This window comes from Peromyscus leucopus, chromosome 8a (assembly GCF_004664715.2).
Source record: "Peromyscus leucopus breed LL Stock chromosome 8a, UCI_PerLeu_2.1, whole genome shotgun sequence".
NCBI lineage: Eukaryota > Metazoa > Chordata > Mammalia > Rodentia > Cricetidae > Peromyscus > Peromyscus leucopus.
This window is the reverse complement of record NC_051085.1, coordinates 39,807,945-39,822,521: the sequence shown is the minus strand read 5'-3', so window position 1 is coordinate 39,822,521 and position 14,577 is coordinate 39,807,945. Positions and strand designations below refer to the sequence as shown.

At 42.6% G+C, this 14,577-nt stretch overlaps 1 protein-coding gene across 1 annotated transcript in view; it reads left to right on the top strand.

Moving 5' to 3' along the window:
- The window catches only part of Arfgef3 (ARFGEF family member 3), a 180,457-nt gene that overhangs the window by 140,650 nt on the left and 25,230 nt on the right, over positions 1 to 14,577 (top strand). The window contains 5 exon segments of the mRNA XM_037200384.1: positions 3,867 to 4,000; positions 4,543 to 4,688; positions 6,434 to 6,613; positions 10,280 to 10,424; positions 11,832 to 11,954. Coding sequence (XP_037056279.1) covers positions 3,867 to 4,000; positions 4,543 to 4,688; positions 6,434 to 6,613; positions 10,280 to 10,424; positions 11,832 to 11,954 — 728 coding nt within the window.

Below are 14,577 nucleotides of genomic sequence, written 5' to 3'. Positions count from 1 at the left end.
AGAAAGAAAGAAAGAAAGAAAGAAAGAAAGAAAGAAAGAAAGAAGAAAGAAAAGAATAAAAACCTTCTCACCCAGAAGCCCAGAAGTGTGGTACTTACTGATACCTAAGAGTCACATTAAGGTAAAGGAGAATCAATTATTGCCTCAGCTGTTGGGCAACATGTGTTGATGCCAGAAGTGCTTGTGATCCCCAGTCACATGACATCGCCTTATCTGTCCCCTCAGCACATGGTCATTATGCCTAGGCCTCCTATAAAGAGAACAGACAGGAAGTGGCTAGGGCAGCAGGCTGAGCTTATACTGGCTGGGCTCAGAGAGCCCTGGCTTCCTGTTCTGATTTGACATTGACCTGCCTGACAATGTCTATAGAAACAGTTACACTGAGACTGACTTCCCACTGACTCATACAGTTCGCACATGCTCTGACTGGTAGAACAATCCCTTGTTCCTATTTGTCCAGTGATTTGGCTACTGACGTGTATCAGAATCTGGAAAGTGGCACATGGGTGTCAGGGAGAATATAACACTCCTGGAGTCTCTTTACTAGAGTGAAAGAAAAAGAAATGGTTAAGAGACCCAAAAGCAAAATAGAATCCAAATTGGAAACAGAAAATACTTTGTAAATATTTAACTACTGTTTCTGTTGACTCATATTCTTTTACTGGGCATTAAGTTATAATTTCTCTTAAACATTACAGTTTGAATTAGATACTCCTTTAAAAAAATTGTAACCTAAAAACATAGGAGCAATATTTGTATATCCATATATTATTTGTCTCTGTTCATTATCATAAAATGGGAATGGTACTCATATATGCCTCCCCATAGGCCAAGTCATCTGTACAACCTTACAAGATGTTCTTATGCATAGCCAGGTATGGGGTGCACACCTGAAACCCCACTATTGAGGAAGCTGAACCAGGAGGGTCATGTGTTCCAGGCCAGTCTTGGAAGCACAGGAAGTCCCACAAACTACATCAGCATTGTGACTGTGGCTGCATTTCCAAAGCAGAAGAGTGTGTCCACTGCTTGAATCCAAAACTATTCCCTTTTGTAATAGGCATGTAGGATGTCTGTTATCTTGGTATTTCTGTTAATAACCAATTGCATTTAGTTCAGAAAATAATAACTGAAAACATTTAAAAGAAGACTTCAGTTATTGCTGAAATTATGAGGCTAGTGTACACAATGTAATAAATGTATTCTCAGAAGGTTTGGAGCACTTAGACTTACCAAACTATGTGTATCTTTGTGGTGAGTGTGTGCATGTGTGTGTTTGGTGTGTGTGTATATGTGTGTATGCTTGTGTGCTGTGTGTGTGTTGGTATATGTGTGTGCTGTGTGCGAGTGTGTGTCCCCTATGTGTTTGCTTGAGTACTAGTGTGTGATGCATGTGTGCCCTATGTGTTTACTGTGTGTACTATGTGTGTGTGCGGGTGTGTGTTGTGGGTATGCTGTGTGTGTGCTTTGTTTTTCTTTAGACATCTCCTGCCAATATAAGAAAGACCTCAATGTATAAACACAATTATCATTGAAGTACAGAAAAAAAGATTTTGCTGCTATATTAATAGGATGTCTTGGATGAACAGTCAAAGAGTTATTATTTTTATTAAATTAGATATCTATTAATACTGGCTACAAAAATAAATTTTAATAAGGTATTTAAAAGTTAGAACATGTCTAATATAACTATGGTTTTAAAAGCTTATTGAATTTTTTAATTCATTTGTGCAAAACATAGTGATAAAATTTTTTGTGTGTGAGTGTGCCTCTGTGTGTGTGGGGGGCGCGGGTGTCTGGTGTTCTGTCTTTCTGTCTGTCTCACCTTCTGTGTGGGAGTGGTCAGTTTACTCAAAGGAAATTCTCTAAGAAATTCTCTAGTCATCCTCATGGGACAATTAAAGATGATCCCTATGTTTTTTGGGTTTTGGTTTTTGGTTTTTTGGTTTTTAGTTTTTCCGAGACAGAGTTTCTCTGTGTAGCTTTGCGCCTTTCCTGGAACTCGCTTGGTAGCCCAGGCTGGCCTCGAACTCACTGAGATCCGCCTAGGTTTCTTAAAGCTGATACAAGTATATGTATCCAAGCTGACTAAGTTCTGAGTCACCCACACACCACCCTCCCCTGCCACCCAAGCCTAAGATCTTCATTTGCTGAGAGTCCACTTCCATGCTCAGAATGCATCCTTACCTCCCAGAGGCTCCACTGAATAGACCATGATAGCGAAATGATAATAGAAACTGACATTAGCTAGCAGTGAGGGTGCCAGGCACTTTCCTGGACACTGCACACAGACCAGACAACCCACCAGACAGCCCAACCAACCATGAGAGTTACTAACTTTCTTAGAGGAGGAAGCATAGGTCAGGGGAGTTAACTAGTTAACTCGTTCCACTTTAAGACGATGGAGCCAGCAAATGCTTCTGAGTCTGTTTCATCCCAAAGACTCTTGCTACTTTAGACAGAATCACAGGGCAGAGTGAAGGCACAGACATTTTTTTTTTTTTTTTTTTTAAATAGAATCTCGTGTATCTTAGGCTGATCCCAGATTTGCTATGTAGCTGAGGATGGCCTTGAACTTCTCTCTATCTTTCACCTCCTAAGTGAAGGTGATTATAGACTTGTGACACCACACTCAGTTTATGTGGTGCTGGTGATGGGGCCCCAGGCTTCAGGCATGCTCTGTAGGCACTCTACAAACTGAGCAGCATCCTCAGCTACTAAAACTGCAGAACTCATTTTTAATCTTTTAATGTGCAGATTATGTTTTGCCCACATTTGCCTGTGTACACATGGGGAACAGAAGAGTGCACTGGATCCCCTGGAACTGGAGTTACCGTTGGCTACGAGCAGCCATGTGCTGGGAGTTGAGCTTGGGTCCTCTAAAAAATCAGCCAGTGCTCTTAACTGCTGGGCCATCTCTTCAGCCCTAAAATGACAGAATCTTAATTAAGCATGACACTCAGATGACAAGGGATGACATTTTGATTAAAAAAAAATACTTCAATACTCATTACATATGAAATTATTTCATGCACTAATATTATCAGAAAGCTTGCTTAACATCTTCAAAGACCCACAGCGGTCCTCTTGTCAAGAATTAACTCGTGGGTTTGATTTGTACTTATCTGCAGACTAATGCTGAGTTTTGTTTCCTGAGAGCTTCTCAGTCATTGGTGTATCTTATTTGAAGGAATGTCTTTTCAAGTCCTTTGCTCGTTTCAAATTAGGTCTTTGACTTTTGATGTTAAATTTCAAGTTTGCTTCATTTTTTTCTCAACACTGGATTTATAAAATATGTAGTATCTTTTAATGCCTCATTTTTTGTTATTTCTGTCTTAAAATTTAGTATGTCGCATGTTAGTCCTTCAGAAAGACTCAGGATTCAATTTCTGTTCAAAACAATGACCCTTGGGCAGCACACGGCATCCCATACCATTGCAATCACTGTAGGCTTGGCAGGTAGACCATCAATGGATGCCTCACTGCTCTTGGGCTATAGGAATCTAATGTCTGATCTTTACATCTCACCCTCCATCCCAGAGCCCTGGAATCTCTGAAAGCAATACTTTGTCATCGTTCACATTCTTGCCAAACACTTTAGGAGTGCTTACCACCACTGGCTAGGCCTGGAAAGCCGCCAAGATTATTTTTTTCAAGTCTGTTTTGTGGTATTCTTTACATCAAAATCTCATGGTTGGTGCAGACTTGTGCACATTAATAATAGCTATGATCATACCATCCATGTGTCTGCAGTGTTCACACAGCGCTTTTCTTAATTACATCAGCTGAATTGCCATAATTATTCCGCTGTACACCCTTGATGAATTGTTCCCGCATAATGCGTGTGTTTGTTTGCATGCACCCAGGCTCTTTGACGATGCTACAGACAAGTTGAACCTGTCGGCCTTGGGAGGGTTCCTCTACCAGCTAAAGAAAGCGTCTCAGTCCCAACTCTTCCACTCCGTGACAGACACCGTTGATTACTCTCTGGCAATGCCAGGTAATTTTCCCTGAAGACACTGTTGGTAAGTAAGGAGGAAATAGCCCCATCATTGATACCAGCAACATGTGTAACAGACGACAGTTGCAGTCATAATAATTGCACTTTAAACACTCATCCATGTGTGCGGGGCCCCGTGGTAAGCACTGGATGTGGGCCATCACGTTTATTTAATAATCAAAGAAACTTTAAGAAGTAGGTAGAGTTACCCCTTGTTTTATACATGAGATTAATGGGGAAGAGAGGGAAATCCTTGGCCCATTCCAATGCAGCTACTAAACGGGTCTAACTCTTCAACCTTACTATTTACACCAAAGCTTCATGGCTTCTTCTCTGTGGACACAGTGTTGAATCAGGGAGAGGTTTGGGTCCTGCTGAGCGAACCACCTTGCTGATTCTGAACGGAAGGCTCTCTCCTTCCTTGATGAACCGTCTGAAGCCATCTTTCTACCCAAGAACACTGCCTTGATTTTCAACTTCTCTGTGCTGGAGTCCTTTGAACTATACCTGAGTTTGGGCTTTCTCATCTCCCCTTCCCGTAGGAGAAGTTAAGTCCACCCAGGATCGCAAGAGCGCTCTGCACCTCTTCCGCCTGGGGGATGCCATGCTGAGGATTGTGAGGAGCAAGACGCGGCCCCTGCTCCACGTGGTGCGCTGCTGGAGCCTTGTGGCACCTCACCTGGTGGAGGTGAGACTGGAAGGTGGGAGGAGCCTGTAAATGGAGGCTCGGGGAAGTCCTGCTACAGAGCCAGCATAGGGGCTGTATTTGGAGGGCCACAGGTTAATGAGAACTTTTCCATAGCCTGCTCATAAGCACCATTGTTCTCCGATTAAATATCAAGGATTCTGAAGGCTCACCCAGTGCCTCCCTGGTCTCTCTTTCCAAGTATATGGCTCAACTAGCTTCCATTCAAAGCTGGTTCTTGGTTTTTGTGTTCTGCTCTTAACTTGAGTCTGGAGCTAAAAGATAGAGCCCTGAATCAATTCTTTCCTTTGGGGCAATGTCTTTGGTTCTTGTCTCTCTTCTCTGATAACTCAGTTACAAGGGACATGTTATTTCAGGAGGGGGAACCATATATCCTGGTTTTCCTGACAAAATGAACATTAACACCTTCCCACTCCCCAAAGGGAAGCGGTTTATAGGATCAGTTTTGCAGTAGCTCTGTGTCGAATCCTCTCAGTACATGATGACTGGCTCTGTTAGTTACCTTTCTGTTACTGTGATAAAACACTGTGACCAAGACAACTTAGAGAGATCAGGGTTTAGGCTTATAATTCCAGAAGGAAAGCCCATAGCAGCAGGGAGGCAGAGCCAGGAAGCTGAGAGATCACATCTTCAGAAGTGAACACAGGGCAGAGTGAGCAAACCGGAGGTAGGATGAGGCTATGAAACCTCAAAGCCTACCAACGGTGTCGCTTCCTCCAGCAAGACATCACCACCTCCTCAGTGTGCCAGCCAGGGACCAAGTGCTCACATAGATACCGGAGCCGATGGGGGTCATTTCCCATTCTCACCACCCCACTGGCTAAGTAACAGGGAGTATTATTGCCTTATTTACAGTGGTAACTATTCATAAACACCCTGTTGTACTTACTTAGTAAAGATAGACAAGAAAATATTTCATGGAATTTAATTTACTAACCAGAGGCTAGACTAGTGAGAAAGAAAGGTAGAAAGTATCAATTTAGTTAAGGCCAAAGATCCCATCAGCTAGATACTATGTTATAATTGGCTACGAAGAAAGCCTGGGAGCGTCAAACAGTGACCATTCATTTCATTCATTGATCCTCTGTAGCAGAAATTTGAAGAAAATGCTCTGGTAATTCTGGTCTGGACTAGTGCACTGGCTCGTTTTATTTCAGCTTGACCAAGCTAGAGTCATTTGGGAACAAGAAGTCTCAATTAAGAAAATGTCCCTGTCAAACTCCACATCACACTTTGTTACTTACAGGGTGGTTTCTGCTGTGCCAGTAGCCAAAGCAAGTCCCAGGTTAAAGTTGAAAGCCAATGCAGAAAAGAATCAATAAAGGCCCTGAGACCCAGGCTGTGTGAACCAATTCAAGTTCTCATTGCAATTGATCCACTCACTAGGGGACAAATGACTCCCTTGATCTTAATATATTAGGGGGATGACTAAGGAGGAGCCATGAGCAGTTCCATAGGTTGTGGTGAACATGCTCTGTAATGCTGCATGCGCAGAAAAAGAAAATAATGAAAGCCTTACTCTTCCAGAAACCTTAACTTGATGTTGGAGTTGTATCTACCCAGTCGATTAAATTTCCAGATGCCATTTGGTGCACTCATCATCTATACACTAAAATTCCTTAGAACAGAATTGCTCTCCCTACCTTTACATAATGGGGTGGGCTGGGGAAGCCTTCAGAAGCCACACTTTCCTTGCCTCACTTCAGCTCTCTCTTGGTCTTGTGCAGGCCGCCTGCCATAAAGAGCGCCACGTGTCTCAGAAGGCCGTTTCCTTCATCCATGACATCCTGACCGAGGTTCTCACGGACTGGAGTGAGCCGCCTCACTTTCACTTTAACGAAGCGCTCTTCCGGCCCTTCGAGCGGATCATGCAGCTGGAGCTGTGTGATGAAGATGTTCAAGACCAGGTGAGTGTGAGGAGGGCGGCGCATCCTCCTCCTCCTCTCAGTGCTGCTGTTTGGGGAGGGAGAAGCAGGCACTGTCCTCTGGTTCGCATGCTGTCTGCCCAAGCAGGTGACAAAGAGAGGTTCAAGAGTTTGGCCAGGATCACCAGTCACTGTGTGAAGAATTAACGTTTGACAGACACAGTATGAAAAAAAAAAAAAAAAAAAAAAAAAAAAAAAAAAAAACAGACCTAGAAAATCTGGCTGGATTGATTTATAGCTTCTCTAGACCACACTACTGACCGCAGTCATCCTGTCGAATAGGACATAAATGGAAAGAAGCGAACCCAGTGACCTCACCTGTGACACAATGGTGGGCCCAGAACTCAGCAGGCTCTTTCCTGAAATCGACTCAGATGTTGAACAAAGCTTCTGTTTCCTTTTAAATGCATTGACATATTGGCAAGAAAATGAAAGCTACTAAAATGCCCCCACAGTGACAGCCAGAGAGGGGTGGACACACACAGCCCCCAGGGTGGTTCTGCTAGAGTGGGTTGTACCATCAAGTGAAGCCCTAGTTTGTCACATGACATTCTCAAGGTTGCAGGAGCCAATGATATCACTATAGCTCTTACATCGCTGGGCTTCACTTAGGCTAAGCTTAAACATAAAAATAAATAACATTAGAAAAAGAGAGGAAAGGAGGTTATAGAGAAGCAAAATTCTGCTTCCCCCAAAAAAAACTACAGTCAGTGTTAACTAGAAGTATAATGTAATAAATTGAAGGTACAAATTATAATCCCCTCATCGAAAATGGAGAAAGTAACACATACGTGAAGAGAAGTTTTAGAAACAGAGATGTTAAAAGACATGTGCTTAACATAAAAGAATGTGGTAAAAGAAGAATGGATAAACAAAGGCCCAGTGAGTACAGGAAACAGAGCGAAATGCTGATGTAAGTAGATCCACACGCATGGTCGAATCAAGTGGGATGATCAGCATCATTAGGAAATGCAAATTGAATCCATGATGGGTACCGCTTCACTTGCCGGAGCAGCTGAAAGCACAGAGAAGATAATAACCACAGGTGAGATGTAGAGGAAATGAACATCAGACGCTGGATTAAGAAAGAAAATACTTCACTTGGTTCAGGACACAGCCTGGCAGTCGCTCAAGAGAAATGAAAAAGCATCCATGGGAGTCTTCACAGATAGTTGTAGCAACAGCCGCATCGTCGGATGGAGTGAGAAGCCAACTGTGGTGGTTTGTGCCTACAACTCCAGGAGGCAGGAGGATTGCAAGAGTAAAGCCAGCGTGGGCTTCATAGACGGTGCTTAGGCAGTCTGGGCTGCTCTCTTGGAGTGGGGAGGAAGAGGAAGGGGCTGAGATAAGAAGGCAGTGAAGAGCTAGAGCTATGCAGATTCTAATTCTGTCAGAGTTAGTGGAATTGTATGAGTGTCAGGTCAGAACCAAAAGACAAGCAGGGAATATTACTATTACTAGAAAGCAGTATTTTTTATTTATTTATTTATTTATTTTTATTTTATTTTATTTTTTTTTTATTTTTTAATTTTTTTTTTTGGTTTTTCAAGACGGGGGTTTCTCTGTGTAGCTTTGCGCCTCTCCTGGAACTCACTTTGGAGACCAGGCTGGCCTCAAACTCACAGAGATCCGCCTGCCTCTGCCTCCTGAGTGCTGGGATTAAAGGCGTGCGCCACCGCCGCCCAGCAGAAAGTGGTATTTTATAATTAAAACTAAGTCAGTATATCAGAAAGACAAAAACGGGGAGGGGCGCTGTGGAGGTAGTTCAGTCAGCCCTATACTGGCTGTCTAAGCTTGGGGACCTGATTGGAGTCCAGCCCCTGTGCAGAAAGCAGGCCTGTGATGCACACTGTCATCCCAGCACCGGTGAAGTGAAGAACCCCCAGGGCTCGATGGCCAACTAGTCTGGTCAAACCAGCAAGTTCCAGATTCAGTGAGAGACTCTGTCTCAAAACACCAGGTGGAGAGCAACTTCTGGTCTTTCACACAGGGGCCACTTACAAATACACAACTCCCTCCCCTACCCATGCAACCTTGGAAATGCACGAAGACATGAAGCGTGAAATGGAGATGCAATCTAAGGCTCACAGTAGAGACGGGTAGAAAGTTATTGTTTCATGGGCACAGAATTTCATTTTTGAAAGAGGGAAATTTTGTGGGGATAGACGGGGTGGACCCTGTGTTAAACTGTATGAGCTATATGCAATTGGAAGTGTGGTAAATGTACACTGTCTACATTGTCCTGTGGTTTAAAATGAATTATAAGGAGATATGGCAACCCCTCCCTTGAAACAATTGATAGAACAGCCAGACAGTAACTCAGGTAGAGATAATGAGCACCACAGTGGGCCAGGCTGATTGACAGATGTACATTCTCTTCAAGTGTGGGTGGAGCTTCCTTCCGAAAAGTTGATATGCAAACCTATAAAACAAGTCCTAGGAAGTTTAGCCTAATTTAAATCACACGAAGTATATTTTCTGGCCATAATGAAATTGGATTCATAATAAATGATTAACTTGGGAAATGTTCAGATATGTATAAATCAAACATCAAAATTCTAAGTGATCCTTAAGTCAGTGAAGAAATGACAGGAATGTTTAAAAAAATGTCTTGAGTGAAAACATGACATACTGAATTTGTAGGATGTAGCTAAATCAGTATTTATAGGGAACTTACAGTTGCAAATGTTCACATTAGAAGAGAAAAACTCTAAAGAAAGAAGTGCATATGTGTTTGGCCAATTGACTTGTGATGAAGATGCCATTGTAATTCAACAGAGGAGGAAGACAGTGTTTTCAGCCGATTTTACTTGGACATTTGTAAGAAAGATGAGCTTCAACCCTCACCTCTCACCACACACACACACACACACACACACACACACACACACACACACACACACACCACCATGAAAATTGGTCATGACTTAACACGAGCAAGAGCAGTAACTATAAACATGAGACTAAAGATTTTTGGAACATGAGACAAGGGTCAGCAACGTGACCTTTAAAAAGAAAAATTGATGAATCAGACCTCATCAAAATTAAACACTTGTATCCCCTGAAAGATAAAATTAAGATATAATAATTACAAGACAAACTCAGGGCTGGAGAATTGGCTCAGTGGTTAAGAGAACTGGCTACTCTTCCAGAGGACCCAGGTTCAATTCCCAGCACCCACATGATGTATCACAACTGTCCATAACTCCAGTTCCATGGGATACAAAATCTCTGCTGACTCCTTTATGGACACCAGGCATGCATATGGTATACACACCAACATACATAACACAAATACAAATAATACAAAACACTCACACACATAAAATCTTTAAAAAGAAAAAAAAAAAAGATAAGCTCAAAGTTGTAAGAGTTATTTGAAAATCGTGAACTGGGAAGGACCTGAATCTACAGAGCCTGGCAATAAGGAGGCAGACACACAATACAGAAAAACAGCACACTAACGGAAGGCTAATCTTGTGGACATTTACTCAGCGACGTTAGTTACTAGGGAAACAAGTGAGTCCTGGCTCAGTTGTGTTTTCCTCTTTCACTCAAATTAACTCAGAAATTGGGGGGAGGGAAATACACCACCTTCCCTACAAGTTCTACTTGTGTTAATTCATCACCTCCCCTTCACCTGTGCAGGTGGTCACCTCCATCGGGGAGCTGGTTGAGGTGTGCTCCACGCAGATCCAGTCAGGCTGGAGACCCCTGTTCAGTGCTCTGGAGACGGTGCACAGTGGGAACAAGTCGGAGGTGAAGGAGTACCTGGTTGGGGACTACTCCATGGGTAAGAACAGTTGGGTGATTCTTGCTCGGTACCTCCATTCCTTATGCTGAGTCTCAGGTTATCAAAAGAAGAGAAGGAAAGCCATTCCCCAGCCATGTTTTGTTGGCAGGAAGTAGCATGCAGCTCGGACTTAGGGTTGGATGGGCACCAGCTGGCCCAGAGCTCTGAGCTCATCAGGTCCTGCTCCTCGAGCCGAGGGGTCTGTTGGTCCACTCTGAATTGCTATGTAGAGTTACTGGGGGAAATGTCACAACTTGAACATCTGAAAATCTGAAATGCCCCCCAAATCCAAAATAAATTGGATTTCAGAGTCTCAGTCAATTCTAGCAAGTATTTTAAACTCTGAAAAACTCCAAATTCTTAAACACATCTGGTCCCCAGCATTTAGGAGAAGGTATGCTAAGCCTGTATCTATCTTCAAGTAAGAAAACAGAAAAGTATAATCCGGGAGAATCATAATTAGGCAGTTTGGATCTAGCTAGAAATAGATTGGCATGCCCAGAGTCCAGGGGTATTGTGCTAGTGATCCCCAAGGCCACCCTGACATTCAGAAACATGGCAGAAGGACTCATGGGACAGAGCACACAGCTGAGATAAGACTTATTACGTGGCTTGGTTTATTCCATGGCTCATGACTAAGTTTCACTATGTTAGTATAGTAAGTACACAGCCAGTTTGTAAGGTAAAAAAACAGAGAATCTGGAAGGATCCTATAGGTCCCCTTGCATTCTGGCCTTCCCATGGAACACAGAGAACTCTTCCCTTAGCAGTGGAAGTATCAACAACATAAAGCCAATCAAAGACCAAGCTGGAAACTGTTCCCATAGACACATTGTGCCTGGCGTATACCAAATCCTACATGTTCAGTATAAACCAAAGTTTTTGACAGTCTAGGATAGTAAAGCATCTTATGAGATATCTTGCCCAGGAATAGTCTGAGAATCAAATTCCTGGATGTCAGTCAAGAGCTACCTGATTGACAATCTTGCAAGCATGATTTTCCAAGGCAAGCAGGCTCGGGCCTCTGTGACTCCTGCACAGGAATAGATGAATAAATGTATTTTACCAGAGGCTTGTCTAAATAGTCCTTGTCTGTAGGTATTCTACCATTTTCTGTGATGCAACATTCCAGATGCCCTGTGTTTACTATTTAGACCCACACATTGCTCCAGGCCTATGTTCCTCCAGCCCTACCCTCCATTATCCATCCACCCAGCCTTCTTCCCAGCCTTCCTGTAGCTCCCATTTAGGTGAAGCAGCAAGATGTGCTTGCTATTCGGTCAAAAGGTCCAGACATTTCTCTAGTGGATCTTTTCTAAGACTACCTATGAGGTGCTGGAAGTGTAAGCACCATGAAGGGTTAAAACCTCCCTTTGTTACGATTCTATCCCCTTCCTCCCTGCTCAGGAAAAGGCCAGGCACCCGTGTTTGATGTGTTCGAAGCCTTCCTCAACACCGACAACATCCAGGTCTTTGCGAACGCAGCCACTAGTTACATCATGTGCCTTATGAAGTTTGTCAAAGGGCTGGGTAAGTGGAACCCACTTTTAATGACGCTCGCTGTCACTGTAGACCCTTTCAACGTGGCTTTCTGGGGACATCCCTGGAGACGGTGCTAGAACAAGCATGCATCCTGGGATGTGAGCACGTGGGTTCAGAGGCTTACTGAACTCGGGGTTGTCTGAAGTTGATTTTTTTCACTGTGTCTATAAAATATCTTGTGATACAATCCATTCTCAAACTATACACTTCTTAGGCTATTCCATATAGTCTTCAGTAATTAACCTTGTGAAGGAGACCTTTCCCTTCAGTATCACAATTAGCAGTTGAAAAGTAAGCTTAAGAATGCCATCTCGCCAGGCGGTGGTGGTGCAAGCCTTTAATCCCAGCACTCGGGAGACAGTGGCAGGCGGATCTCTGTGAGCTTGAGGCCAGCCTGGGCTACAAAGCAAGTTCCAGGAAAGGTGCAAAGCTACACAGAGAAACCCTGTCTCGAAAAAAGAAAAAGAAAAAACAAACAAACAAACAAGAATGTCATCTCTAGTCTTCGTAACCGTGATGTGTGCTTTGTATGAGTCAACAGCCCCCTTCTTGAAAGTCCTGATGTATTTTAGGGACCATCTAAGTGCTTATATGCCTAAGTTAGTAACATTTAATAGTGTGAAGTCTTGTACACAGCATGACCTGCTGGAGCTGGGTTTTGCAGAGCACAGATTCATGGGGGTGAGATGGAGAGAACAGGTCAGGGTTAAACCACAAGTTTAGGAGACATTTATACTCCTGAGAGATTTACACAGAGAGCTCCTGGACGTGGAGTCTGAGAAGCTTAGAAATAAAGCAAATAGAAAGTTGATGTTTTATATCTTCTCAATAGACAATTGATACCTTGATCATTCCTTTATAAAAGAAACTGGACACAAGAAGGTGTTACATTATGTCACCCTTATTCTTGGAGTAAGAACAAACTGAAAGTGCAGGATTTGCCTGCAATTAGTCTGAACTGTAGGCAAGCCTTATCCTGTTCTGTTACATACAGTTGCCCTCTACAAGGATACATTCTAAGACCACCAGTAGGTTCCTAAAACCACTCATAGTACCAAGGCTGTGAATTCTCTATTTTTACTATATATACCTGGTAAAACTTACCAATAACTAATTTATGAAGTAGGGGTTATATTAGACTAACAAAAACTAATGATAAAGGCTGGAGAGATGGCTCAGCGGTTAAAAAGTACTGCTTGCTCTTCTGGAAGACCTGGGTTCAAATCCCAGCATCCACATGGCAGTTCATAGCCATCTGTAACTCCAGTTCAGGGGCTATAATGCCCTCTTCTGGCTTCCTTGAGCACCAGGCATGCCAGAGGTGTGCAGGCATGCATTACAGGCAGAACACTCACACACATAAAAATAAAAATAAATAGTAAAACTTTTTTAAATGATTATAATACATGGATATCATATCTGGCAGTCTGGGAACCCAAGTGGCTACAAAGTAACACTAGGTAGGTACCGTATCCAGCCTGGATGCAGAACACCATCCAGATGGAATGGAGCAGGAGTGACATTCCATCTTGTTGCTGACAAAAACATATTGTTTAAAACTTAGGAATGTCTTATGTCTGAAATTTTCCACTCGTGTTTTTATGTCGGATGGGCACACATGCTTAGACCACAGCAAAGAAGAAAAATTAAAAAATTTTCCTTGGACAGTTAGGCACACCGAGTGTCTGTGAAATAATCAGGTAAAGGTGCCTAACAGCATGCTAGAAATTTGAGACTTTATCTTAGAGAAAAAAATTTAGGGACTGAATGTAGAGATGCCAGATTATTAATATGTACATGAAGATATTTTGAAAAAGGGGGTTCTCTTTTTTGTGTGATCTGTGAAGTAGAGGGTCAAGGTGTAAGGTTTGGGGTTCCATGGGAAAGACAGGGCACCCTATACAACTATGCTTCCTGTGTACCACTGGATTCCAGAAGGCCAATATATACTTGGGGATACAACATAAAAAAAGGTAACACCTGCTATAATTGAGAGGATAGGAAAGGATGCCGTTATTCATTTCCAGCTGCTTTATACAGCATAAATTCGCCCTGGCTTCTGTTTTCAGTTATAAGGTGTATGAATGTAAACCAGGAGCTGGCAAACTTACAATACAAATCTCACTCACTGACAGATTTTTTTTTTAAAAAAACCATTTCATTCGACCTTTGTGCTACAGCAACAGACAGGAAGTTTCAGATGACCTACAGAGCCTTAAGTGCTTGCTCTCCGGCCCCTCCCAAAAAGTTTGCCAACCCTAATCCAGAATGTGACTTCCTTTATTTCTTTTATGTAGAAGCATGCCTCATTGCGTCTGAATTTTAACTAATGCCTAGTAATTATGTCTGTTTACCCATAGGGAAGGGTGCTGCTGTTACAATTGCAGACAATTAGCTATAATTACAGAGCTGTGGAATAATTTTATTAGAAGTATAGAAATAGAGTCATGGCACTGAGAATTAAAATTATCATTCTCACTTACTTACCTATAGCAAATCGTTTCCAGAGATGGACTAAATCTCTGCAACTATATGAAAAAAAAACAGAATTCAATTCCAATTCAGTTGCCAGTGTCTGCAAACCCCATATGTTTACTCTTTCTGGGCTTTT